At 38.1% G+C, this 24,630-nt stretch overlaps 1 protein-coding gene across 2 annotated transcripts in view; it reads left to right on the top strand.

Moving 5' to 3' along the window:
* Positions 1–24,630, top strand: part of nfic (nuclear factor I/C) — a 53,020-nt gene that overhangs the window by 2,312 nt on the left and 26,078 nt on the right. For both annotated transcript variants that reach the window (XM_028028651.1, XM_028028652.1), the window contains exons 2-8: positions 10,078–10,248; positions 10,342–10,518; positions 18,578–18,761; positions 18,933–19,007; positions 19,911–19,985; positions 20,482–20,614; positions 21,489–21,610. In XM_028028651.1, the coding sequence (XP_027884452.1) occupies positions 10,078–10,248; positions 10,342–10,518; positions 18,578–18,761; positions 18,933–19,007; positions 19,911–19,985; positions 20,482–20,614; positions 21,489–21,610 (937 nt within the window). The remainder of the gene's footprint in view (positions 1–10,077; positions 10,249–10,341; positions 10,519–18,577; positions 18,762–18,932; positions 19,008–19,910; positions 19,986–20,481; positions 20,615–21,488; positions 21,611–24,630) is intronic.

Genomic DNA, 24,630 nt, shown 5'->3' with positions numbered 1-24,630 from the left:
TTTGTTGTTGGGGAAGCGTCTCACTGTTGTGGTGGGGATAGTCTTAACTCAGACGTTTGTATACTGTATTTATTATTCATGGCATTGATGTCCCCTCCATGTGGCTACCATACTGTATTCCAATTAGAACAAAGAGAAAAACAAAGCTGTGTGTAGCCTAACCAGCAACAAACCCCAACAAAGAGTAGGATACCCTACTGTGTATAGCTCTGTATAATCATGGTAAACGCAGTCTGAAACAAGTTCCATGGTGCTGAAAATGTATTTCTTTTCATTATGGATCGGTTTTCCCTTTCATCTCTTGGTTTACTGGCTGTGTCATTTGTTTCAGTTAATTTTTGCTGTTAAAAACATGGATTTTTATTTTTTATTTTTTGCATTAGAAAATTATGCAAAGAGAAGTAAAAATAACTTCTGAAATATTTTTTTTGTTTTGTATTACTTTAATGTTTTGCCATCAGTTTAATGAATTTGTTTGCCAAAAGATCTCACATTGCCCATTATAACTGAAGGAAGGGATGATTGAACTTCTGTTATTCTCTCCAGTTTGCATCCATTAAATCTCCTCTTTATCTGATCTGGGGTTTTCAGTGCTAATTTCGGTATCATTTGAACCTTTGATGTGTCAGTCAGCGCGTCCTGGTTGTGAAACTCCACCTGATTCTTAAACCATTGTGTTCCTCTGGTTACACATCATAGCAAAAGTACAAAAATAAAAAAGTAACATCAAAAATTCATAGCTGCATAATATCCAAAATCAGCAGAAAAAATAATTCAAAAAGCAATGTTTCACCCTGAAAAAACAAATAAATACATCCAACTGCTTTTGATGTTTTCCAATATTTATAGCAACTTCTATGAATACTGTTGAAAGCTTTAGCAAGGGTAGACTAGGAGGAACTATATTGTCACATATTTGTGGGGTGCACTAATGATTAAATCTCTGTTTTCCATCTAATGAGTTAATAATAAAAATTATCCACTAAATAAATCTGCAACACCCCAACTTTACAGCGGACTCTGGTGTCTATTTATATGTTTTGTGGTGTTTCATCATGGTGTAATGATAAAACATAAAATATTTATAAAAAGTAAGTGGAAATGTTTGTATTTAGTAAAATGTATTTTATTTAAATAGGTGGAGATTGGATAATTGAAATTCCCCTGTGAATTAAAGGTGGTTGGGTCCGTCAAAGCTGGGATTTTTTAAGGCTGCAGTTTCACCTGTGAAATGATTATTGATGCTGTTCGAAGAATAAACCACTGCTGTTCCACCTGAGTCTGCCTCAACTTTTCATCCTCACTGTAACATCCAGCCGCAAAAGTCCACCTTGTTGCACTCATTTTGGCCGCTTGTATCCATGACCTCATTCTTTCAGTCATGACCCAAAGCTCATGACCATAGATGAGGGTAGAAGCGTAGATCGACCAGCAAATCGAGAGCTTTGCATTTTAACTCAGCTCTTTCTTCACCACAACAGATCGGGACAGCGCCCGCTTCACTGCAGAAGCTGCACCAATCTGCCTGTCAATCTCCTGCTCCATTTTACCAAGATCCCAAATATCTCCCTGAGCTGCCACCTTACTGTGGTGGAGGGGTTTGAGTGTCCCAGTGATCCTAGGAGCTATGCTGTCTGGGGTTTCATGCCCTGGTAGGGTCACTCAAGGCAGCATGTCCTAAGTGAGGAACCAGACAAAGCGCAGCCCTAAAGACCCCTTATGAAGAACAAAACCGTTGGTCACCGGTCCCCACTCTGGAGCCAGGCCTGGAGGTGGGAAACGTTAGTGAATGCCTCCTGGATGAGCTTTAACCATTGGAGCTCGGCCGGGCTCAGCCCCCTCCCACCACTGGTAGGAGGGACCAAAGGGGTCGGGTGCAGTGTGGGATGTGTCGTGTCCGAGATCTGATCCTCGATTACATTTAGACTCGACAAAGAAAAATTGTCCTTACGCCTTGTATGACTGCAAAGTAGATATGAATTTGAAGTCAAGGGAAGAAAATAAGAGGAAAACAGGAGGGAGAAAGGGAGAAGAGATTGCTTGAGAGAGCCAGTGAATTCTAGCAACACTGAATTCAGTTGTTCTGGGTCAAGACAATTACATTTTTTTATTATTATTCATCAGTGTATATACAACAAACTTTACAGACTAACAAAAGAAAAAGGGTAATTGATCTGCAAAATAAATAACCAGATAATAGAATGAATAATAGCAACAAAATAAAATAACCAAACAAAAACGAGAAACAAACAAAGAGGTATACATAAAAAAGGATTCATTCAAAACAAAGACAAAACACTGTACATAATCAATGGGTGTCACAACAAAAACAATAAAATTGTTTAACATATGTGGATTAGGGTATACTTTTTCCTTTTAATCTTGGTAGTTATTTTCTAATTTGAATTATTATTCAAATGAGAAATTATTACAATGAAAAAATATATTAGGCTCTCCCATTTTCCTTCTCCTTTCCTCGTCTTTGTTTCCGCAGTAACATTAACTCACTGGCAATAAAATGGCATCTAGAATTATGGAGTATATTTCATTAAAATATTCAAATACGGTAGATTTTTATCTATTGCTGATTGTTGTTCCATTAATATCTGTTGTGTATGTAGATTTAGCCATTGTGAGGTACTGATTTTTTTCCCTATTTTTCCAGTTATCAGAATGTTTTCTTGGCGATAGTCTGGACCACAAGCAGCAGGGTTTGGGTCTATTTGGAGTTCATGTTCAGTTTTTCTAAATTACCAAGTAAGCAGACGGAAGGGGATAGCTGGATGTTGTGGCCAGAGATTTGAGACAATTTGGTGATTGTTTCTTTCTAGACGTTTTATATTGGTGGACAGAATGTGTGGAGCTGGTAATCAGTTGTGTTAAGTGCACAGTGTGTGCAATTGTCCGATTCTGTAAATCTTGTGCCGTGTGAGGTGTGTCCTATGGATTATTTTATATTGTATTAACTGTATGTTGGTGTTGTAGGACATGGTGAAAATGTTATGGCAAACATTATTCCAAAATTGATTATGTGTGGTGGAAGATATTTTCCCATTTTCATTGTAAAACATTAGAAGGTGGTTTAACTTGAAAAAAAAAACTTGAAGGTGCCTTGAAATTATTATAATTGGTTAACTAAGTAGTAGCGGACATTTGATGCTTCTAGGATGCCTTGAAGTTTTGGCTGTTGTAGAAAATAGTCCTAGCTGGAACAATAAGTAGGACCTTTGTTAGTTTTGAGAATTAATTAAATTAGTGCTGTATTTATGTGATATGGGACGAACTTTTGTCATCTGCCATTTTAACAAATAGTGGAGACAGCAACTTCCAGAAATGTTTTTAAAATTCAGGGGGATATCCATCTAATCCTGGGGCCTTATTGTTTGTTAATTTGTTTAGAGCTTTTTCATATTCTGTGGATGGGAGTGGGGTATCTAAGATGTCTGACTGTTCCTTTGTTAATGATGGAAGTGTGATATTACTGAGAAAATGACAGAATTGTCTAAAGGTGTTATTTATGATTTTATGGGTCACTGGTAATGCTTCCTGTGGAGTCTTGAATTGTTGTGATGAGGTTTTTTTTTCCATATTATGTTTAAGTTAATTTGCTAAATATTTGCCAGGTTTATCATTATGCTCATAATGGTTATATTGTAGTCTTTGTATGATAACTTGTGTCTTTTTTACTAATAATGTTATCAAGTTTAATTTTTGTGTCTCTAATTTTCTAAATGTTTGTGCTATTGGGGTAGTTGCATATATATTGTGTAATTGTTTTAGTTTGCCTTCCAGGTAATTTTATAAGTTTTGTTCACTTTTCTTTTTGAATGAGGAGTATGAAATTATTTTCCTTCTTATTACTGTTTTGGCTGTTTCTCAAATGAGAGATAGAGATGTGTTTATTATTTCATTTGTTTCCATAAAAACTGACCAGTGTTTCCTAAAGTATAAATCAAATTGTCTTGTCAGTTGTCTTGCATTAGAAATGTGTTGAATCACCATCTTTGGCTTGCTTTTGTTTCAGTTTTCTTGTGTAATATAAAACTGATGGGGGCATGATCGGATATGATAATTGGATGAATGGTTGGGTTGGAAATATCTGTTATGGAAGAGTTACTGGTAAGAAGTATATGTATATGCACATACACCACACACATGCACACCCACACCCCCACACCCCAACACATACATATACACACATATTCATATATACATACATACCTCTCCCTAACCCTACACACATACATATACACATGTACATATACACTCACACATATATTTAAATGTTTCTAAATTACTGGGGAGAGAGCAAAATAACAAACAAATCAGAAGAAAACCTTTTGGGGGGATCTAATGTACAGGTAAAAAGAGAGAGGAAGAGAAGGAAGAGTAAAAATAAAATACAGCAAAATAATGTAGCATTTGTAATGATAGACATTAATTGTCTGACAGAAAATAAAACAATAATATAGTAATATTAATGAAAATAGAAAACAATAATGAAAAAAAATCTGACTTATTTATACAGTGTATCACAAATGTGAGTACACCCCTCATATTTCTGCAGATATTTAAGTATATCTTTTCATGGGACAAGACTGACAAAATGACACTTTGATACAATGAAAAGCAGTCTGTGTGCAGCTTATAAATTTATTCTTCCCTCAAAATAACTTTATATACAGCCATTAATGTCTAAACTGCCGGCAACAAAAGTGAGTACACCACTAAGAGACTACACCCCTAAATGTCCAAACTGAACACAGCTTGTCATTTTCCCTCCAAAATGTAATGAGATTAGTTAGTATTACTAGGTCTAAGGTGTGTGTAGGGAGCAGGTGTGTTCAGTTTTTTAGTACAGTTTGGAATTCAGAGATTCTAGTTTATTAGTCACTCTTTAGCTTATATTTTAGAAACTGTAGAGTACTCACTATTTAGAGGCAAGAGACTCCTATTTTTGCAACCCAGAAAAGGAATTAGAACAAACTTAGAATCCAGAAAAATTTCTTCCAGAACAGGAACATTTAGTTTTTTATTATTACTTAGAAACTGTGGAGTATACTCATTACTTTTACAAATTTAGAGCATACGTAGTAGTAACCCTAACCCTAAGTCCAGAGAATACTAACTTACTTACTTACACTTATTTAGCAACACAGAACAGGGATTAGAACTTGGAACCCAGAAAAACTATCCTAGCAACTACTTTTTAGACTCCTATTCTTCCAAACCAGAAAAGGAATTAGACCAGAGGATACTTACTTATACTTATCTAAGAACCCTGAATAGGAGTATCTAGTTTATTTACTTTGGATCAACATTACTAGCGTTTTCTTTTGCTCTTTCTTTTGGTTTGTTATTTTGTTTGTATTTCCTTTTAATTCCTGTAAAGCACTTTGTATTGCCTTGTTGCTCAAAATGTGCTATATAAATAAAATTACCTTTAATTTTACCTTTTACAGCGTTCACACGCTCTCATACTGGTCACTGAAAATTCCAACATGAGACCTCATGGCAAAGAACTCTGAGGATCTTAAAAAAATGAATTGTTGTGCCACATGAAGATGGCCATGGCTACAGGTCAGGAGGATTGCTGACACCCTGAAACTGAGATGCAGCACAGTAGCCAAGATTATCCATCATTTTTAGCTGGGTTCACTCAGAACAGACTTCACGTTGGTCATCTAAAGACGCTCAGTGCACATGCTCAGTGTCACATCCAAATGCTGTCTTTGAAAAATAGGCACAGGAGTTCTGTCAGCATTGATGCAGAGATTAAAGAGGTGCTCAGACCATACGCCACACACTACATCAACTTTGTCTGCATGGCTATCACTCCAGAAGGAAGCCTCTTCTCAAGTCTATACACAAGAAAGTCCGCAAATAGTTTGCTGAAGACATGCCAACACAGGACATGGATTACTGGATCCAGGTTCTATGGTGTGACAAGATCAAGGTTAATTTGACCATCTGACTATGCTCAGATGGTCTCCAGCATATGTGGCAGCTGTCAGGTGAGGAGTACAAAGATAAGTGTGTGATGCCTACAGTCAAGCATGTTGGTGGGAATGCCATGGTCTGGGACTGCAAGAGTCCAGCAGATGTTGGGGAGTTACATTTCATGACCTTCAATATGTACTGTGAAATACTGAAGCAGAGCATGATCCCCTCCGTTCAGAAACTGGATCACAGTGCAGTGTTCCAGCATGATAATGACCCCAAACACATCTCTAAGATGACCACTGCTTTTTTGAAGAGGCTGCAGGTAAAGGTAATGGACTGATCAAGCGTGTCTCCAGACCTAAACCCAATAGAACATCATTGGGGCATCCTCAAGCCGAAGGTGGAGGAGCGCAAAGTCTTGAATAGCCACCAGCTCTGTGATGTCGTCATGGAAGAGTGGAAAAGCATTCCAACCGCAATCTGTGAAGCTCTGGTGAACTCCATGCCCGGGAGAGTTAATGTAGTTTTGGTAAATAATGGTGGCCACGCAAAATATTGACACTTAAGGAACTTTCAGTAAGGGGTGTACTCACTTTTGTTGCCTGCGGTTATTTTGAGGGAAGAATACATTTACACTGTTATATAAGCTGCACACAGACGACTTTTCATTGTGTCAAAGTGTCATTTTGAACTATTGAAAAGATATACTTAAATATCTGCAGAAATGTGAGGGGTGTACTCACTTTTGTGATACACTATACATGAGAGTTATATAATAAACTAATAGAATTACCAAAGAAAACAAGAAAAAAGAAAAAAAGGGGTAAAGTCAATAATGATAATGGAGATAAAAATACGAACCAATCAGGTATCAATCAATCAATCAAATTTTATTTGATTTGCTTTACATCATATCAAACACAGAAACACAGTGCAACATAGAATCAACAATCAAAACACGACATTAGACTTAGACTGACTTTATTGTCATTTTGTATGCACAGGGTGTATACAGAACGAAATTTCATTGCATACGGCTCAGGACAATGTTTTGAGGTTCCAATGTTGTGAGGTTACTCCAGAATAAAATAAAATACAGTATAAAATATGAATATAAATATAAAATATAAAGTGCAGGACTGACAGTAAAAAGGAAGTTACTTAGCTCTGTACATGTGCAAGGTATAAAGTGGAGACCAGATTTTAAGTGCAGTCCAGTTAAGAGTTCAGCAGTCTGATGGCAAGTGGGAAAAAGCTGTTTCGGAACCTGGTGGACCTGCACCGGATGCTGCGGAACCTCTTTCCAGAGGGCAGCAGGGAGAACAGTCCATGGTGGGGGTGTGAGGGGTCACTGATGATGTTTCGGCCTCGGGACACACAGCGCTGGGATGAAATGTCCTGAGTGGAGGGAAGAGGGGCCCCAATGATCCTCTCTGCTGTCCGCACCACTCTCCTCACATTCTTCCAGTCGGAGGCGCTGCAGCCTCCACACCACACAGAGAGGCAGCTGGTCAGAATGCTCTCTATGGTGCTTCTGTAGAACATCTTGAGGATGGGCGGGGGCAGGTGTGCTCTTCTCATCCTCCGCAAGAAATACAAGCGTTTCTGTGCCCTCTTGACCAGAGACATGGTGTTCACAGTCCAGGTCAGGTCGTTAGTGATGTGCACCCCCAGGAATTTGGTGCTGCTGACCACCTCCACAGCCGAGCTGTTGATGAGCAGTGGAGCGTGGCTGGGCCGGTTCTTCCTGAAGTCGACGATCATCTCCTTCGTCTTGTCAACGTTCAGGATCAGGCTGTTGTCTCTGCACCAGTCCACCAGCTGCTCCACCTCCTCTCTGTAGTCCAGGTCGTTGTCGTCTCTGATGAGGCCCACCACCGTTGTGTCGTCCGCGAACTTCACGATGTGGTTGGTGGCGAACCTGGGGACGCAGTCGTGTGTCATCAGAGTGAACAGCAGAGGGCTCAGGACGCAGCCCTGAGGGGAGCCTGTGCTGAGGGTGATGACATCGGAGGTGTGTTGTCTGATCCGGACTGACTGAGGTCTGTCGGTGAGGAAGTCTAGCAGCCAGTTGCGCAGGGGGGTGCTGAAGCCCAGGTGTCCCAGTTTTCCTGCCAGATGCTGTGGGATGATTGTGTTGAACGCTGAGCTGAAGTCCAGGAACAACATCCGCACATGAGTGTTCTTCTCCTCCAGGTGAGCCAGGCTCAGGTGTAGGCGGAGGAGATAGCGTCCTCAGTGGAGCGGTTTTGGCGGTAGGCAAACTGGAACAGGTCGAATGTGGAGGGGAGTCTGGAGACGATGTGTTCTTTTACCAGCCTTTCAAAGCACTTCATCATGATGGGAGTCAGTGCCACAGGCCGGTAATCGTTGAAAGAGGTAACTTGAGGTTTCTTTGGCACTGGAATGATGGAGGCAGTTTTGAGACAGGCTGGCACTGTGGCTTGGTCCAGTGAGGTGTTAAAAATGTCTGTTAGGACACCAGCCAGCTGACCTGCGCATTCCCTGAACACCTGCCCAGGTATGTTGTCGGGGCCTGGGGCCTTCCGTGGGTTGACTCTTTTCAGAGTCTTCAACACATCAGCTGTGTCCAGGCAGAGTGCCTCCTCTTCCTGGTGAGGAACAGTTTTCTTTGCCGGAGTACTGTTCAGTGCCTCGAACCTCCCAAAGAAGTTATTGAGTCCATTTAGAAAGTCAGCATCAATTTCACCCACTGGGGGGGAGGATGGATTGTAGTCTGTGATCGCCTTTATGCCTTGCCACATACTTCTGGTGTTGCTGGTGTCGTGGAAGAACTCCTGTATTTTTCGACTGTGGGTTCGCTTTGCTAACCTGATAGCACGATTCAAGTTGGCTCTCGCTGTCCTCAGTCCCTCCTTGTCGCCAGACTTGAAGGCTGAGTTCCGTGCTTTTAGCATTTCCCGTACCTCCTTAGTCATCCAGGGTTTTTGGTTGGCCCGGGTGATGATGTTCTTAGTGATGCTGACGTCCTCTGTGCACTTGTTGATGTAGACTGACACAGTCATGGCGTACTCATCGATGTTGATCTGGTCGTTGTAAGTGGCTGCTGCCTTGAACATCTCCCTGTCAGAGCACTCAAAACAGTCCTGAAGTGCCTCCATGGCCCCCTCAGTCCACATTCTCACCTGCTTCACTGTAGGTTTTGTTCTGATCAGCAGGGGCTTGTATGCAGGAATTAGCATAACAGATAGGTGGTCTGAAGAGCCAAGGTGGGGGCGGGGGGCTGCTCTGAATGCTTCTTTGATGTTGGTGTAGGCCAAGTCTAGAGTATTTCCTCCCCTGGTTGGAAAATCCACATATTGGTTGAAGTGAGGGAGAACAGTCTTCATGTTGGCCTGGTTAAAATCCCCAGCAATGATGAAAACGCCCTCTGAAAGCATTGTGTGTGTGAGGATTTGCAATCCTCACACACACAATGCTTTACAGGAATTATCCTCACAATTAAGTCAAGTTCCATCAATAAATTTGTAATTGATTACGTTTCAAATACAATAATAAACAGTTGGGTTTTTAGTCGAGTTTGCATCCATAAAAGGTTTACCGTTTACACTCCTACTGTGTTATATAGAACAAAATACCTATTGCTATTTTTATTCCCACTCACGCTCACAATCACAGTTTAAAACGATGTAAACAGCATTTTAATGGGCTTCTGGTACGAGGCTCCATACACCTCTTTCACAGAATTTTGAGCTGGGACTCCGCCGTTCCTCACGGATTTAAAAAAAATTTTTAAATTTTTTTGTGCAATACTATGGTACCTGTTAGTGTCTAGAATTTACTGGGTTTCCATTATGCGCAATGAATTTTTTGAATTTTTGCTAAATTTGTCCTCCATAGGACCCACCACTCTGGGTTCACAGGACAGGCCGAAACGTATTCTGAATAGTTCTTGAACTCAATGAACAATTCTAGTTTACATATGCTTAAACATATTTGAAATCACATAGTCTGTGTGTGAATCTCAATAATTTTGGTTAAATGATTGTTATTCCATGCTTTAACCTTTTATGTGTGTGTGTGTGTGTGTGTGTGTGTGTGTGTGTGTGTGTGTGCGTGCGTGTGTGTGTGTGTGGGTGTGCGTGTGTGTGTGTGTGTCTGTCTGTCCTGTAGGATGAATTCCATCCATTCATTGAGGCTCTGCTGCCCCAGGTTCGTGCCTTCGCTTATACATGGTTTAACCTCCAGGCCAGAAAGAGGAAGTACTTCAAAAAACATGAGAAGAGGATGACTAAAGAAGAAGAGAGAGCTGTTAAAGATGAATTACTGGGAGAAAAAGCAGAGGTGGATTTTTTAAAATAATGCTGCAGCTAGTTGTCAACAAAAATGCTGATTTCATGAACTGAGATTTCTGTTTCTGTATCATTCTGCTACTAGGTGAAACAAAAATGGGCTAGTCGACTTTTGGCGAAACTAAGAAAAGACATCAGACCTGAATGCAGAGAGGACTTTGTCTTGTCAATCACTGGGAAGAAGGCTGCGTGTTGTGTCTTGTCAAATCCTGACCAGAAAGGCAAAATGAGACGAATAGACTGTCTCAGACAAGCTGACAAGGTAAATAGATACGCAGATATGTAGATATTTTCTGCTATAGAGAGTTATTAGCAGAACATAATCACGTTATTTTCTGCTAGTTATTAGTTATTATTATTAGTTATTATAAGTTCTTATTTTCACAGTTAGGAATCATTCTTGTTAGGAATGATTGAACATAATAGATTAACCAAACTTGTTAATACCAACTCACAACTGATCAAATGAACACACATTGAAAGCGTCAGTATTTTGGCCAATTGCAGTTATTCCTTTAAACCAGCAGGTGGCATAGTCCAGCAGGAGAAGCAAATAAATTACTACACTAAATTAATTTTCCATACTATACCTATATATATGTCTATCTATATGTCAAATCAGCCAATCACATGGAAGCACTCCATGCATTTAGGCACGTAGACATTGCCAAGACGGTTTGCTGCAGTTCAAACCGAGCTTCAGAATGGAGAAAAAAGGTGATTTAAGTGACTTTGAACGTGACATGGTTGTTGGTGCCAGACAGGCTGCTCTGAGTATGTCAGAAACCGCTGATATACTGGGATTTTTACGCACAAACATTTCTAGGGTTTACAGAGAATGGGCCGAAAAAGAGAAAATATCGAGGGCTACATACTCAATAGACAAAGAAGAGGTGGGGGGAGAAAGGCTAACAATTGAACACAACAAACAAAGAAAGCGGTAGGAGCTGATTTGGTGGATCACATAAGCTGTGCATTGACTGTAGTAGCATGGCTTCTACATCAGGAGGAAATAGTGGAAAGGAAATGGAGTGGATGATATCAAGGTCAGCAAAAATGAAAAGAGCAATCAGAAAGAGACATGAAAGGGCAAGAAATTGGTCGGATGAAAGTGAGCCAGGAGCGGAAGGCAGTAAAAGGACAAAAATAAATCAAAGAGTGAGTTCACGGGAACAAGATAACAGTAAATCAGAAGTGGAATACAAAGTTGTGGTAGAATTTCAGCAAGAAAGGGGTTATATTCATCCGATAAAGATAACCAAAGCAATAGAGGAAGAGATAGGGAAAATTAAAACGGCCAGAATCATGAACAACAGAAAAGTGATAATTCAAGTGAGGCACAACAACAGAAGATAATCAAAATGAAAACTCTGATGGGAGAAAGAATTAAATCATATATACCAGGTTATATGGCAAGGTTGAGAGGAGTAATTTCAGGAGTTCCACTTGAAATGACAATGGAGGAGGTGAAGAATGAAATCAAAGGAGGGAAAATAACAAATGCAATCAGGATTAAAAGTAGAAGAGAAGGGGAACTCAAAGATACTATGGCTGTGATAATACAGTTTGAAAACAAAATGTCAGAAAATATTCAGCTAGGATTCATGAACTATAAAGTTAGAGAGTACATCCCGAAACCGCTCAGATGTTTTACCTGTCAAAGAATGGGACACATTGCAAAAGAATGTAAGGGAAAAATTAGATGTGCAAGATGTGGAGTTCCACATGAATTTGGAAAGTGTGACAAAGATGCTAAAATCAAATGCTGTAACTGTGGAGGTGATCACAGTGCAGCCTATGGTGGATGTATAGTTCAAAGGGAAGCTAAAGAAGCCCAGAAAATCAAGATAATATAAAATGTTTCATATGCAGAAGCATTAAAAAGAGTAAAGAAAGATAGTACAAGAGGAATGAGGCTGGGAGAAACAGATCAAAGTTACACTTCTCGGAACAAAAATGAAGAACAGAATGATCAGAGACAAATACCAATGCCAACAACAAATACGTATAATACATGTGTGCATAAATGTAAAGTAGAGGAAAATACAATGATGGTGAAAAAAGAAAACTTTGTAGCATTTATATGTCATATTATTAATGTTGCAGTCCAAATGAAGAAGAAAAGTGATAAAATAAAAGCAATAGTAACAGCAGCAGGGAGGTTCCTAGATATGAAAGAAATTCAAGCAGATCAGATTCATACCATTTTGAGTGCCACTGAAATAACAGAAAATGGTCAGGATTAGGATACAAGATGGTTCTTCATATTCTTCAATGGAATGCCAGAAGTTTAATAGCCAATGGACAAGAATTTAAAAAGTATGTTTATGAATTAGAAATAATACCAGATATAATATGCATACAAGAAACATGGTTAAATTCAAATTTAGATTTTAAAATTCCTGGATATAACATAGAAAGACAGGATAGAAGTAATGGTAGTGGAGGAGGATGTGCCATCTTAATTAAGGAAGGAATTGCTTATAAGAACAACTCATTAAATAAAAAATTAGAATGTGTTAATATAGAAATATTTCATTTAAGGAAATATGGAAATATTAAAATTATAAATTATTATAATCCATGTAAAAATCTTGATAGTGGAATATTTAAGGAAATAGGGAAAATACATAGAAGAGAAGTTTGGTGTGGAGATTTTAATTCTCACAATAGTCTATGGGGCAGCAAGAAGACAGATCATAATGGTGAAATAGTGGAAGAATTAATGGATGAAAGGTCATTAGTTTGTCTTAATAATGGAAAAGGTACAAGAGTAAATATACATAAAAATGCAGTTTCATGTCTTGATATTACATTAATATCAGACTGTCTTGTTAATGCATGTGAATGGGATGTTAATTGGGAGTCTACAATAGGGAGTGATCATTTTCCAGTAAGTACAATAATTGATGACAATATAAATAGACAAGAAGAGTTAACATTAATAAGATGGTGCTTTAATAAAGCTAATTGGTTTAAATTTAAAACAAAATGTGAAGAAACAAGTCATGTAGTAACATTAAAGGTAATATTGAAGAATGTACAAATCAAATAACAGAACATATCTTAAATGCTGCAAATTATAGTTTACCAAAAATAAAAGTGAAAGGTCAGAAGAAAGTAGTTCCTTGGTGGAATAATGAATGTAGTAAAACAATTAAAGATCGTAATAAAGCTTTTAAAATATTACAGAAAAATTTAACAATCGAAAACCTTATTGATTATAAAAGGAAAAGAGCAAAGGCTCGGAAAACTATAAAGGATGCAAAAAAGAAAACATGGAGAGATTATTGTTCATCAATAGGTTCAGAAATAAATTTAAAGAATGTTTGGTTAATGTTTAGAAAAATGATGGGGAAAAAGAATAATGTTAATATTCCATCCTTAGTTAGAGGACAGGAGGTTTTGGTTTTAAATAAGGATAAGGCAGAGTTGTTAGGTGAGACATTTGCAGCTGTTCATAGTGGTGATCAGTTGACAGATACTCATAGAAGGCAGATGATTCAAAAAATTGGAAATCATAAAAATTCACTAGAAAAATATCAAAAATATATGTCAACATTAGATATGAATATAACCATGAAAGAAATAAAAACAGTATTGAAAGGGACAGGATATTCAGCTCCAGGGGAGGATCAATTATGTTATGCTATGTTTCGACAGATGCCGGAAGTAACACTGAAATTAATATTAAAATTATTTAATAAAATATGGAAAGAAGGATCGATACCAAATAGTTGGAAAAGGGCAATAATATTACCATTTAATAAGCCAGGTAAAGATCCTACCTGTCCAAATAATTACAGACCAATTGCTCTAACTTCTCATTTAAGTAAATGGATGGAGAAAATAATAGTAAATAGACTAGGATATTTTCTTGAGAAGAATAATCTAATTAATGGATATCAATGTGGATTCAGAGCAGGAAGATCAACAATGGATGCTCTAACTAGAGTCAGTAATGAAATAGAGAAAGCTTTAAAAATGAAGGAACTAATGATTATAGTATTTTTTGATATAGAAAAAGCGTATGACTCACTATGGAAAGAAGGATTACTTATAAAAATGAAACAGATGGGAATAGGTGGGAGAATGTATAATTGGATAGCAAATTTTCTGTTAGATAGAAAAATAAGAGTAAAAATTGGGAATGATTATTCAAAAGAATTTAATGTTGAAAATGGAATACCTCAAGGTAGTGCAATTAGTCCAATTTTATTTAATATTATGATCAATGATATTTTCTATGACACTGATAAATGTATAAAATCTGCACTATATGCAGATGATGGGGTCATATGGATGAAGGGGAAAAATATTAAATATGTGGTAGGAAATATTAAAAAAGCAATTAGTAAAGTAGAAAAATGGTCTTATGAATGGGGTTTTAAATTATCAGCAAGCAAGTCTTCTTATATGGTTGTCACAGAGAAATATTAATATAGAAACAATAACATTATATGGACAAACGTTAGAAAGAGTAACAGAATATAAATATCTAGGTTTATGGTTGGATAGTTCTTATTCATGGAAAACTCATTTAGATAACTTAGAAACCAAGTGTAAAAATGTTATTAATCTATTAAAGGCTGTGGCTGGAAATAATTGGGGTGCAGATAGACAGTCATTATTAAGCATATACAGGGCTCTCATGAGATCAATGATAGATTATGGCAGTACAATATATGGAGCAGCAGCTAAAACATCATTACAAAAAATAGAAAGATTACAGTGTAGGGCTTTACGTATATGTACAGGAGCAGTAAAAACAACACCTATTAATGCTCTTTTAATTGAAACTGGGGAAACTCCACTGGAAATGAGGAGAATTAAATTAGCTTTAGCATATTGGATGAAAATTAAAAGTAATAAAGATGATAATGTGAATTCAATTATTTTGCAGAATTGTTGGGAATATTTGAAGTTCCAAAGTAATGGATTTGGATGGATGGTTAGGAAATGGATTAAAATGTATAGATTAGAGGACAAGGAAACAGCTCATTTTAATCCAATTAGCGTTATTCCTCCATGGTTAATACCAGAGGTTAATGTAGATTTGGAAATTAATACAATGAAAAATGATTGGAATTTAAATGAAATAGGGATCAAGACTGATATTTATTTAAGAAATACATATAACAATTATCTTAAAATTTATACAGATGGTTCTAAGAATTTAAAAGGATATGTGGGAATAGGAATATATATATCAGAGTTTAAAATTTTTTTTTCTAAAAGAATATCAGATCATTTGTCGGTTTTTACAGCAGAAATGGTGGCAGTTATATTAAGCTTGCAATGGGTTGAGGAGGTCTGACCAGACAGGGTGGTGGTGTGCACAGATTCCAAAGCTGTAGTAGAAAGTATTAAGGGAGAAGGAAACGATAGAAAAGATTTAGTATTAGAAATTCATCATATTTTATTTAGATTATATAGGGGTGGCATTGATGTTTGGTTTTGTTGGGTGCCAGCACATGAAGGAGTAAAAGGCAATGAAAAGGCAGATAAATTAGCTAAAAGGGCTTTAGAGGGGGAAATAACAATTTCAATTCCTTTTGGGAAAGGGGAAGGGAAATCACTTATTAAAAGTAAAGAAATGGAGAAATGGCAAAAAATGTGGAATGAAGATAAGAAAGGAAGAAGATTATATGAAGTACAAAAGTCAGTTCGAATTCGAAGCATTAATGAAAGAAACAGAAGAGAAGAAATAATAATTAGTAGATTAAGAGTAGGTCATACCTACATAAATGACATGCTTTATACAATAGGGAGGAAAAATAATGATAAATGTGAGAGATGTGGAGAGAAAGAAAATGTAGAACACATATTGATGAACTGTAAGTCATATGAACTCGAAAGGCAAGAATTAAAGAGAATAGTTAGAAATATAGGGCATGAATGGAATCTTAAAGGTATATTAGGAAATGAAGGAAACATAACAGATATTCACAAATTAAGGAAAGCATTGTTTATTTATCTTAAGAATACAAAATTAAAAAGTAGAATTTAATAGATGTGAAGTAATGCTGCTACACACTCATGTACAGTAGGTGGCGGTATGCACCTTAAAGTTGCTTATGATCCGCCATAATAGAAAAGAAGAAGAAGAAGAAATTCTGTGGGCCAAATGCCTTGTTGATGCCAGAGGTCAGAGGAGAATGGCCAGATTGATTTGAGCTGATAGAACGGCAAAAGTAACTCAAATAACCACAACTGCGGTTATGCAGAAGAGCTTCTCTGAACACACAACATGCCAAACCTTGAGGCAGATGGGCTACAGCAGCAGAAGACCACACCAGGTGCCACTCCGTTCAGCTAAGAACAGGAAACTGAGGCTACAATTCACATAGGCTCACCAAAATTGGACAATAGAAGATTGGAAAATGTTAGAGTCTTACTTAGAGCCTAAGTGAATCTCCGAGCGCTGGAGGGGGAGCGGAGCGCTCCGCGGTTCACTTAGGCTCTAAGTAAGTGAACCTCCGAGCGCTTGAGGAGGTAAAGAACGGCTGGCCGAAATTAGCGTTCCTAAATCAGACCAACCTTAGGCTAAACACCTCTTACACCGTGGAGCGTCAATATCCAACTTGAAGCTAACTTCACTGTGATATCAACGCATGCGCGATCTGATCTCCAAATTATGCCCCGCCTCTTCTGTGACAACTCACACATACAAAAAATGACTCTCTCACACATACCAAAAATTTGTCTTTCGCACAGACAAATACAAGTCTCATCCTCATTCATTCAACCTAGTGTTAGTTCACACACACATACATTTTCGACCTATCATTCAGAATAGTATGTCTGTATGCGTTGCGTGTATGTGTGTGTTGTGTGATATTTTAGTCGTGTGTGTGCGAGAGAAAATTGTATGCGTGTGTGATATTTTAGTAGTGTATATGCGCAATTTTAGTATTTTTTTTGTGTATGAGTCTTTAGTAGTGTGTGAGAGACAAAACATAGTTTTTGTCCTAAACGGCCCCTCGTAGTTGAAGGCACAGCTTTGCAATTTCTTACTTCAAAGTACAAAGAGGAAGAAATACAACAGGAAGTCATTTTTGTCTGTCAAGGAAAGAAAGCATGATGCTTTTCTCACAATCAAAACCCATCCACTCCTTTCTATCCCTTTGATTTACAACATGAGTAAATATCTGAGTTGAATAATATTGAGTCATTAGAAATGTAAATAATGTCGTAAGTTTAACAACTTTTGACATGATTTTAGTCACTATAGTTAAGCTTTGTCTGACTATCCATGTGTAAATCCAAGTTGAAATGAACTATCTAATTCTAAGCCATCATATCTATGTAAGCTCTTTATTTGGCCATATATAATTTGGATACATGCAGTTATGGTTACATTTATCACGTTATAAGGACTTATTAGTATGGTTATTTTCAGTACAATTGTTTGGAGTGCTTTCGTCATATGTTGATGTGTTTTTGTAAAAGTCCTTCACATGACCTGACTTTTTTAAACAGGTGAGAAACAACTTCCCATCATAGTGTAGTAATTATGTTTGGCCACATGATGAAGCCAAATCCACATTTATCTTTGTCAGCAACTTGTCTAACTTGACGTACCTTGTCTAATTTCATCTACAGAGAATTCCAAATGTAAATGAACCTTACAATCCTTAATATCGTTATAAACTAATGTTTTTTGGCCATAGTATGACTTCTATACTGATTTGTATACCATAACATGATTTGTATATACCAGGGGTGGCCAATCCTGGTCCTCGAGGGCCGGTGTCCTGTAACTCTTAGATGTCTCTCTGGTCCAACACTCTTGAATCCAACAGCTGAATCACCTCCTAAGTGCAGTCAAGTTTTCCAGAGTCCTGCTAACGACCTCATTATTTGACTCAGGTGTGTTGAAGTAGAGACACATCTAAAAGTTGCAGGAGACCGGCCCTCGAGGCCTGGAGTTGCCCACCCCTAGTATATACTCTTCTGTATTTTGTGTCCTTTCACTTAAACACTTTTTTTTTTGCATTAAATCCTCTTCAAACAGAACACCGGCCTTTTTCCGGAAGGAAGCAGTGTAAGACACAGTTAAGCTAACTGTGAACATCAATAAAGGATGCTTGTTCACATTGGATGCAACAGTACATTTCTTTTCAGGGGAGGTGGCAGGGTCCCATGAAGGGGCATCATTTGGGGTGGTGACCTGCTGTTTTACTTATCATTGCATCTCACATTTAGGGAGGTACTGATACCATCCAGTTATCTCATGATGAACACTAATACAAAGTTATGGTTGTCTGTAGTGAGAATAATTTCATTCTTTGTTTATGATTATAATCTTTGTATTCCAGGTGTGGAGGTTAGACTTGGTGATGGTTATCCTCTTTAAGGGAATTCCTCTAGAAAGCACAGATGGAGAGCGTCTGGTTAAGGGAGGCCAGTGCTCCAATCCTGTTCTCTGTGTCCAGCCACGACACATCTCTGTTTCTGTGAAAGAGCTAGACCTCTACCTCGCCTTCTATGTGCAGGAGAAAGGTATCTATGCACGCACAGTACAGTCACCTTCTCATACCCCCCCCCCCACACACACACACCCCAACACACACACACATATATTTACAGTATATATATGTATATATATATATATATATATATACATATATATATATATATGTACTTTTACATTCTGCCTTTCCTTGTTTTCAGAGGCAGAGCAGAGTAACAGTCCCAGTCGTACTGGAGTTGGCTCTGATCAGGAGGACAGTCGAACAGCAACTATAGGTAACGAATCTCCTTAAGAAAAATTCCCTCCATATAGCTTGTTTGCTATAGCAATATTTGTGTTTGAAAACACACTATAGATTAGGTGTCGCATTAACAGAATATTTTCTGTATTTGACCAGTAATTTTTTTTTAAATTAACGGAAAAAACTGAAGCTCCTCTGTCGTTTTGACAGATTACAATTCACACACCTGACTATTGGTTGAAACGCGTCAGACACTTTCAATTTTACACACATTGTGGAGGTAAATAAAGCCATCAATACAAAAACATGACTTCTGAATGCCATCTCTGACATGGACAGTGAAGTAAATGAATCTTGCTGACTGGGAGCTGACAGCGCACAGAAGAGTTATGATGAAACAGGTTTTGAGCAATCAAGCGTGTCTTTTTTACATTCAAAGTCTATCTGGACAGTGACATAGTGTCGACACAGTATCAATACAGTTTTGCTATGGGTTGAAACGCTTCATGACGCCTCATTTACCCATCAGTAGGTCTGATACCATCCAGTACCAACCAACATCATGACACATTCAGTTCTTTTCATGGATGTTCAATCAGGCCGTTGACTCAGCAATCCAGCAGTTCTACTGTTTTTCTCTGAAACCAGTTAGGCGTTTTCTTTTCTTGTCTTGCTTGAAGCTCTATAAACATTTCATCCTCAGATTCTTATCAAGAATGTTTCAGTACATTTTCTGTTTCTTAAACCGCTAGTCACAATCCAGGTAAGATAAACTAATATTTTTTAACCTTGTAGCACAGATATTTTCTTCAATCCCATGTCCAATAATTGGAGAGTAGTAAGAACAAAGTAGCAGGGTTAAAGCCTACTGTGTGCATGTGTGTATATTTGCCATTTCCCCAAACTCACAACAGTCTTTAACTGACTGTTTCTGCAGATGGCCCACAGTTCCAGGAAAGTTTTGTGACTTCAGGAGTTTTCAGTGTTCCTGAGTTGGTCCAGGTCTCAAGAAGTAAGTCTTCTTTACCTGAATGGGGCAGTGAAAGTGAACTGTCTAATGTCTCAGCATGGGTCAACAATCTAGACGGGGGAAAAAATAATGATTAATATATTAAGTCAGAAATTTAGCATGCTACAAGTGTCAACCAACAAATGCTATGGAACCGTCATCATAAAATAAACTGATGGGGTTTACCTATGGTGGCCATTTTTTGGTAAACTTTAGCTCTTACTTTTTCATTCTCTCATTACACCATTCGCTTACTTTCTCCCTAGCACTCTCTTGTGCTTTAACCTTCAATTTCATCCCATTTAGTTATTTAAAATCTTTTTTTCTTTTGAGCTCTTTCTTTAACTCCCAAAAATTTGAGTCATGAACAACACTAATTAAGAAATATTCATATCCAAATCTGAACTTCAGAATGATCCAAAACATCAACAGTTTGATGTAGAAGTTTCAGTTTGTATGTACTCTAAGTCTGAGCAGAGTTTCTTGCTTCTATGTGTAGCTCCAGTAGTTACAGGAGTGGGACCTGGTTTCTCTATTGGGGAGCTTCAAGGTCATCTGGCCTATGACCTTAACCAGTCCATCAACCAACCGGTCAGCCTGCGACGGTCGTTGGCCAGCACGTCCTCCAGCGGGTATGCAGACACAAAACATGCATCTGAGTTGACTGATTATATTATGATTGTATAATAAATCAATTGATTATATCAGTTGATGGTGATTATATTTTAGAGTTAAAAAAGGAAAACTCAGAATCAAGGGATTCATCTAGCAAGTTTATTAGGTTGTGCTTGAAGTCAAAGAAAAAACAGAAGATGGGAGCTGAAGTAAAGCAGAATGAACATGTTGAAAACAGGACAGACCACACCCTGGAGGGGAAACCTAAGGGACAGATAGATACTTCTGTGTTTCTATGTTGACGTCTGGCATATTAAATATAATTTCTCATCAGAGATCTAAGGGAGGATTTATGTTGCATAAGTGAAAATATGCAGAGTGACAAATATTATTTGAAAACAAGGATAGGCAGAATGTGACTAACATACCTAGGCTGGTCAACCACTGAATTGCCTTTTTCCTCTTCTGTCCATTAGCAAAGATAAGCCTTAGATAGGCTTTTGTTAGCCATGAATAGGCTTGAGTTAGCGTTGAATAGACCTGTGTTAGTTTTAAATAGGCTTACAATAGCTTTGAATAGGCTTGCTTAAGCTAGATGCTTGCATGCCTACACCAGTCATCTCATAATTTCTTCTTTAAAGAAAATTTTTATCAATACAAATGGTTGGCATACAATGTCTGTGAGCGACATACATTAGATGCATTTATGTGTGTTCTTTTGACAAAGTTGACTGTAGTCCAACATGTCTACAGACAAATAGTACAGATTTGATATTAAAAGAGTAATTTTATTTAGCAGGACAACACGTACGCATATTTAGGCATTATTTCTGTCAAAAATTCTGAACAGTAACTTAAGTCCAAAATAATTATGTACTAATCTGTCTGTAGGAGTAAACGCCTTAAGTCCGGCTCCATTGAAGAGGATGCTGACAGTCCTGGAGGGGAGTATTACCATTCACCTGCATCTCCTGCAAGCAGCTCCAGGAACTGGACTGATGACTTGGAAGGAGGTAACAGAATAAGCAACGTCTTATCGGACATAGGTATTAGTTAGAGAGACAGACCTGAGAGACAGAGGCTTGAATTGTTTTATTTTCTGTCAGCAGAAGAACTTACTAAGTGAAAAACGTGAACAACACTGAGAGTCCGAACTGTTGATGCATTTAAATATGATTCAAAGTTTAAATTTGAGACAAATATATTAGGAAAACTATTAAACCCATTTCATCTCAAGCTAATAAGACCTTGCTTGCCTGTTAAACATAGCCAAAATATATTTGCATGCTATGGGTCAGTCGAGGCTGGCGGTTCCAGGAAGAGGAACCGCCAGCCTCGACCCCCGCACAGGTGACCGGGAGATCACCACCTCCTCCCGGTCATGTTGAGCAGTCCGTTCCACCAGACGGGCAAAATACTTGAACAGGGTGGTCACCTCTGCACCTGACGTCTTCTTCCTCACCACACAGGGAGAACAGATACCTGAGGAGACAGGTGGCCCCTGGGGGGCAGCACTGGGCATGTGCAGAGAAGGATAAAAGGTCACATAAGACCAGCACCACAGCCTTACCCACCCTAAGACCACACCTCAGCAACTATAGGAAACCAAGCTAAGAAACCCCCAAGCAACCAGACTGAGCTGATGAATGAGGACCATAGAGTCAAAATAAACAAATAAACTAATTAGGCCCGAGCAGCAAAGTGCTGCGAAGGCCTATTGTTTTCATACTGTTTCTTATTACGATTCTGTCCCCCTAAAGAGGGGCCTTTTTGGGGGCTTTATCAAAAACTCACCAAACTTGGCGGACGCATCTAGTTTGTTTAAAAACTTCATATTTTAAGGTCGTCGCAAAAAAAATGGCTCAACGGCGCCACCTAGCAATTTTCAAAGGACCCTTTGCTATTCCCTTACTTCATCATAGAGACATGAAATTTGGTACAGTTGTAGAGCTCACCGATACGCTCAGAATTTACTATTAATATAGTGCAAGTATCACAGGAAGTCGGCCATTTTGGATTTAAGGTCCGATTCTGACCCCATTTTTGATGTTTACAGCCTTCGTATTTGATCGAACTCCTCCTAGGGATTTCGATTGATCGGCTTCAAACTCGGTCAGTCTGATCATAAGGCATGTCCGATTCAAAGTTATCAAAACGGTGAGTTTTTGAGCATGCTTAAGGGGCGATGCCAGGGGTCAAAGTTCACCTACTCGCCATGAAACACGAAACTGTTATACGCATCTCCTATACAAAAACACATAGAGGTACCAAACGTTCAGTGATTGATCATCATCGGGTGTCCTACAATATCCAATGGTCAAATGATGACATCACTTAGGCCACGCCCCCTGGAAACAGGAAGTGTTTTTTTTTTTTGTAATTAAAAGTTTTTATTGATTTTCTGAAAATTATCTCACATAAAACACAAATACAGAACAAAAAAAACAAAAAAGGCTGGTGCACCCCCCCCCCCCCCCCCCAATACCCAGGGTACAGTCATATATTATATGTATATTACAGTGTCAATTCAAAAACATTCAGTAGTTGAGAGAAAGGTAATTGTCTGGGAAAATCAGACTTCATCCAGATACATTACTCGAAGCCATAGTTCTTTTCAATGAGTCCCAAAAGCTATCCCATTCCATGTCCCTGTTCCCATCCATGTTGTTGAGCATGACTTCATAAGAAGCTGTATCCGTCATTGATTTAATCCACTCATTTAGCTCGGGACACTTTGTGGTCTTCCAATGTCTTAAGATGATCCTGCAGGCTGTCACCAGACCGACCATCACAATTGCAAAAGCTCCTTTTGGGGTGTTTGGCATTTGAGATCGGTCTCCCAGTAAACACAGTTCTGGAGTCTGAGAGATCTCTGAGCCAAGCCATGCACTCAGAGCCTCCAAGATTTTAATCCAAAATGGTGAAACCAGAGAGCATTCCCAGAAACAATGCAAATATGTGCCCACTTCTTTCTTACATTTCCAACACCTATTGTTTGACATTATTTTCATTCTATGTAACCTCGTAGGTGTATGATAATTTCTATGTAGCACCTTATACTGTATAAATTTGCTTCTGGCCTCTTTCACATATTTACTGCTCTCTGACATTACCCTCAACCATCCTTCTTTTGTATACTCTTTTCTCAAATCTTTTTGCCATAGGAGTTTAATATTTGACGATTCACCACTCAGATTACAACTTAGCAGCTTATAAAATTGAGAGGCAGTGTGTCGTACACGCGGCATCTTAATATAATTCAATATATCATTTTCTACAATCTTTTTAAATTTTGAGGTAACACAATGTCTCATCTGTAGATATTTCCAAAAATTTGCTTTACCTTCCAAATTAAATGTGTGAGTAAGTTCATTGAAGGACATGAATTGTCCATCTTTGTACAAATCACCAATGACGCATATGCCACGTGAATGCCACTGCCTCCAAAACACAGGTGTTTTACCAATACATATCTCAGGATTATTCCAGAGAGATGCATACTGCTCTACCTGATGTGGGAGCTTTAACAGTTTGTGTACCTTTGACCAAACTTTACAAGAATGAACATAAACTGGGTTTGTTGTGTCGATCTTTTGAGATAATTTGTGTTTAGGGTCAAACGGCAAACATATATCCCTTTCAATATGTAACCATTCCTGCCCATTCTCACCTTCCCAATATTTAACTAATTTTGCCATTTCAAATGACAAGCAATAGAGCTTAAGATCTGGAAGTTCTAGGCCGCCCTTTTCCTTAGGAGCATATAATTTTTCTAATTTTGTTCTCGCTCTTTTACCTTCCCACAAAAAATGTTTAATTAAATTTTCATACCTTTTAAAAATATCGAGTGGAATTGTAATAGGAAGCATCATAAGCAGATAATTAAACTGAGGGGCGGTAATCATTTTTATAACATTAATCTTACCCCATAATGTTAGTTTTATCTTCCCCCACTTTTCAAAATTTGTTTTAATTTTTGAGAGCACCGGATCAAAATTTAGTGAAGGTAACGCTTCCAACTCCCTACTGAGCC

This window comes from Xiphophorus couchianus, chromosome 9 (assembly GCF_001444195.1).
Source record: "Xiphophorus couchianus chromosome 9, X_couchianus-1.0, whole genome shotgun sequence".
Lineage (NCBI taxonomy): Eukaryota > Metazoa > Chordata > Actinopteri > Cyprinodontiformes > Poeciliidae > Xiphophorus > Xiphophorus couchianus.
This window is presented reverse-complemented; position numbering and strand designations above follow the sequence as displayed.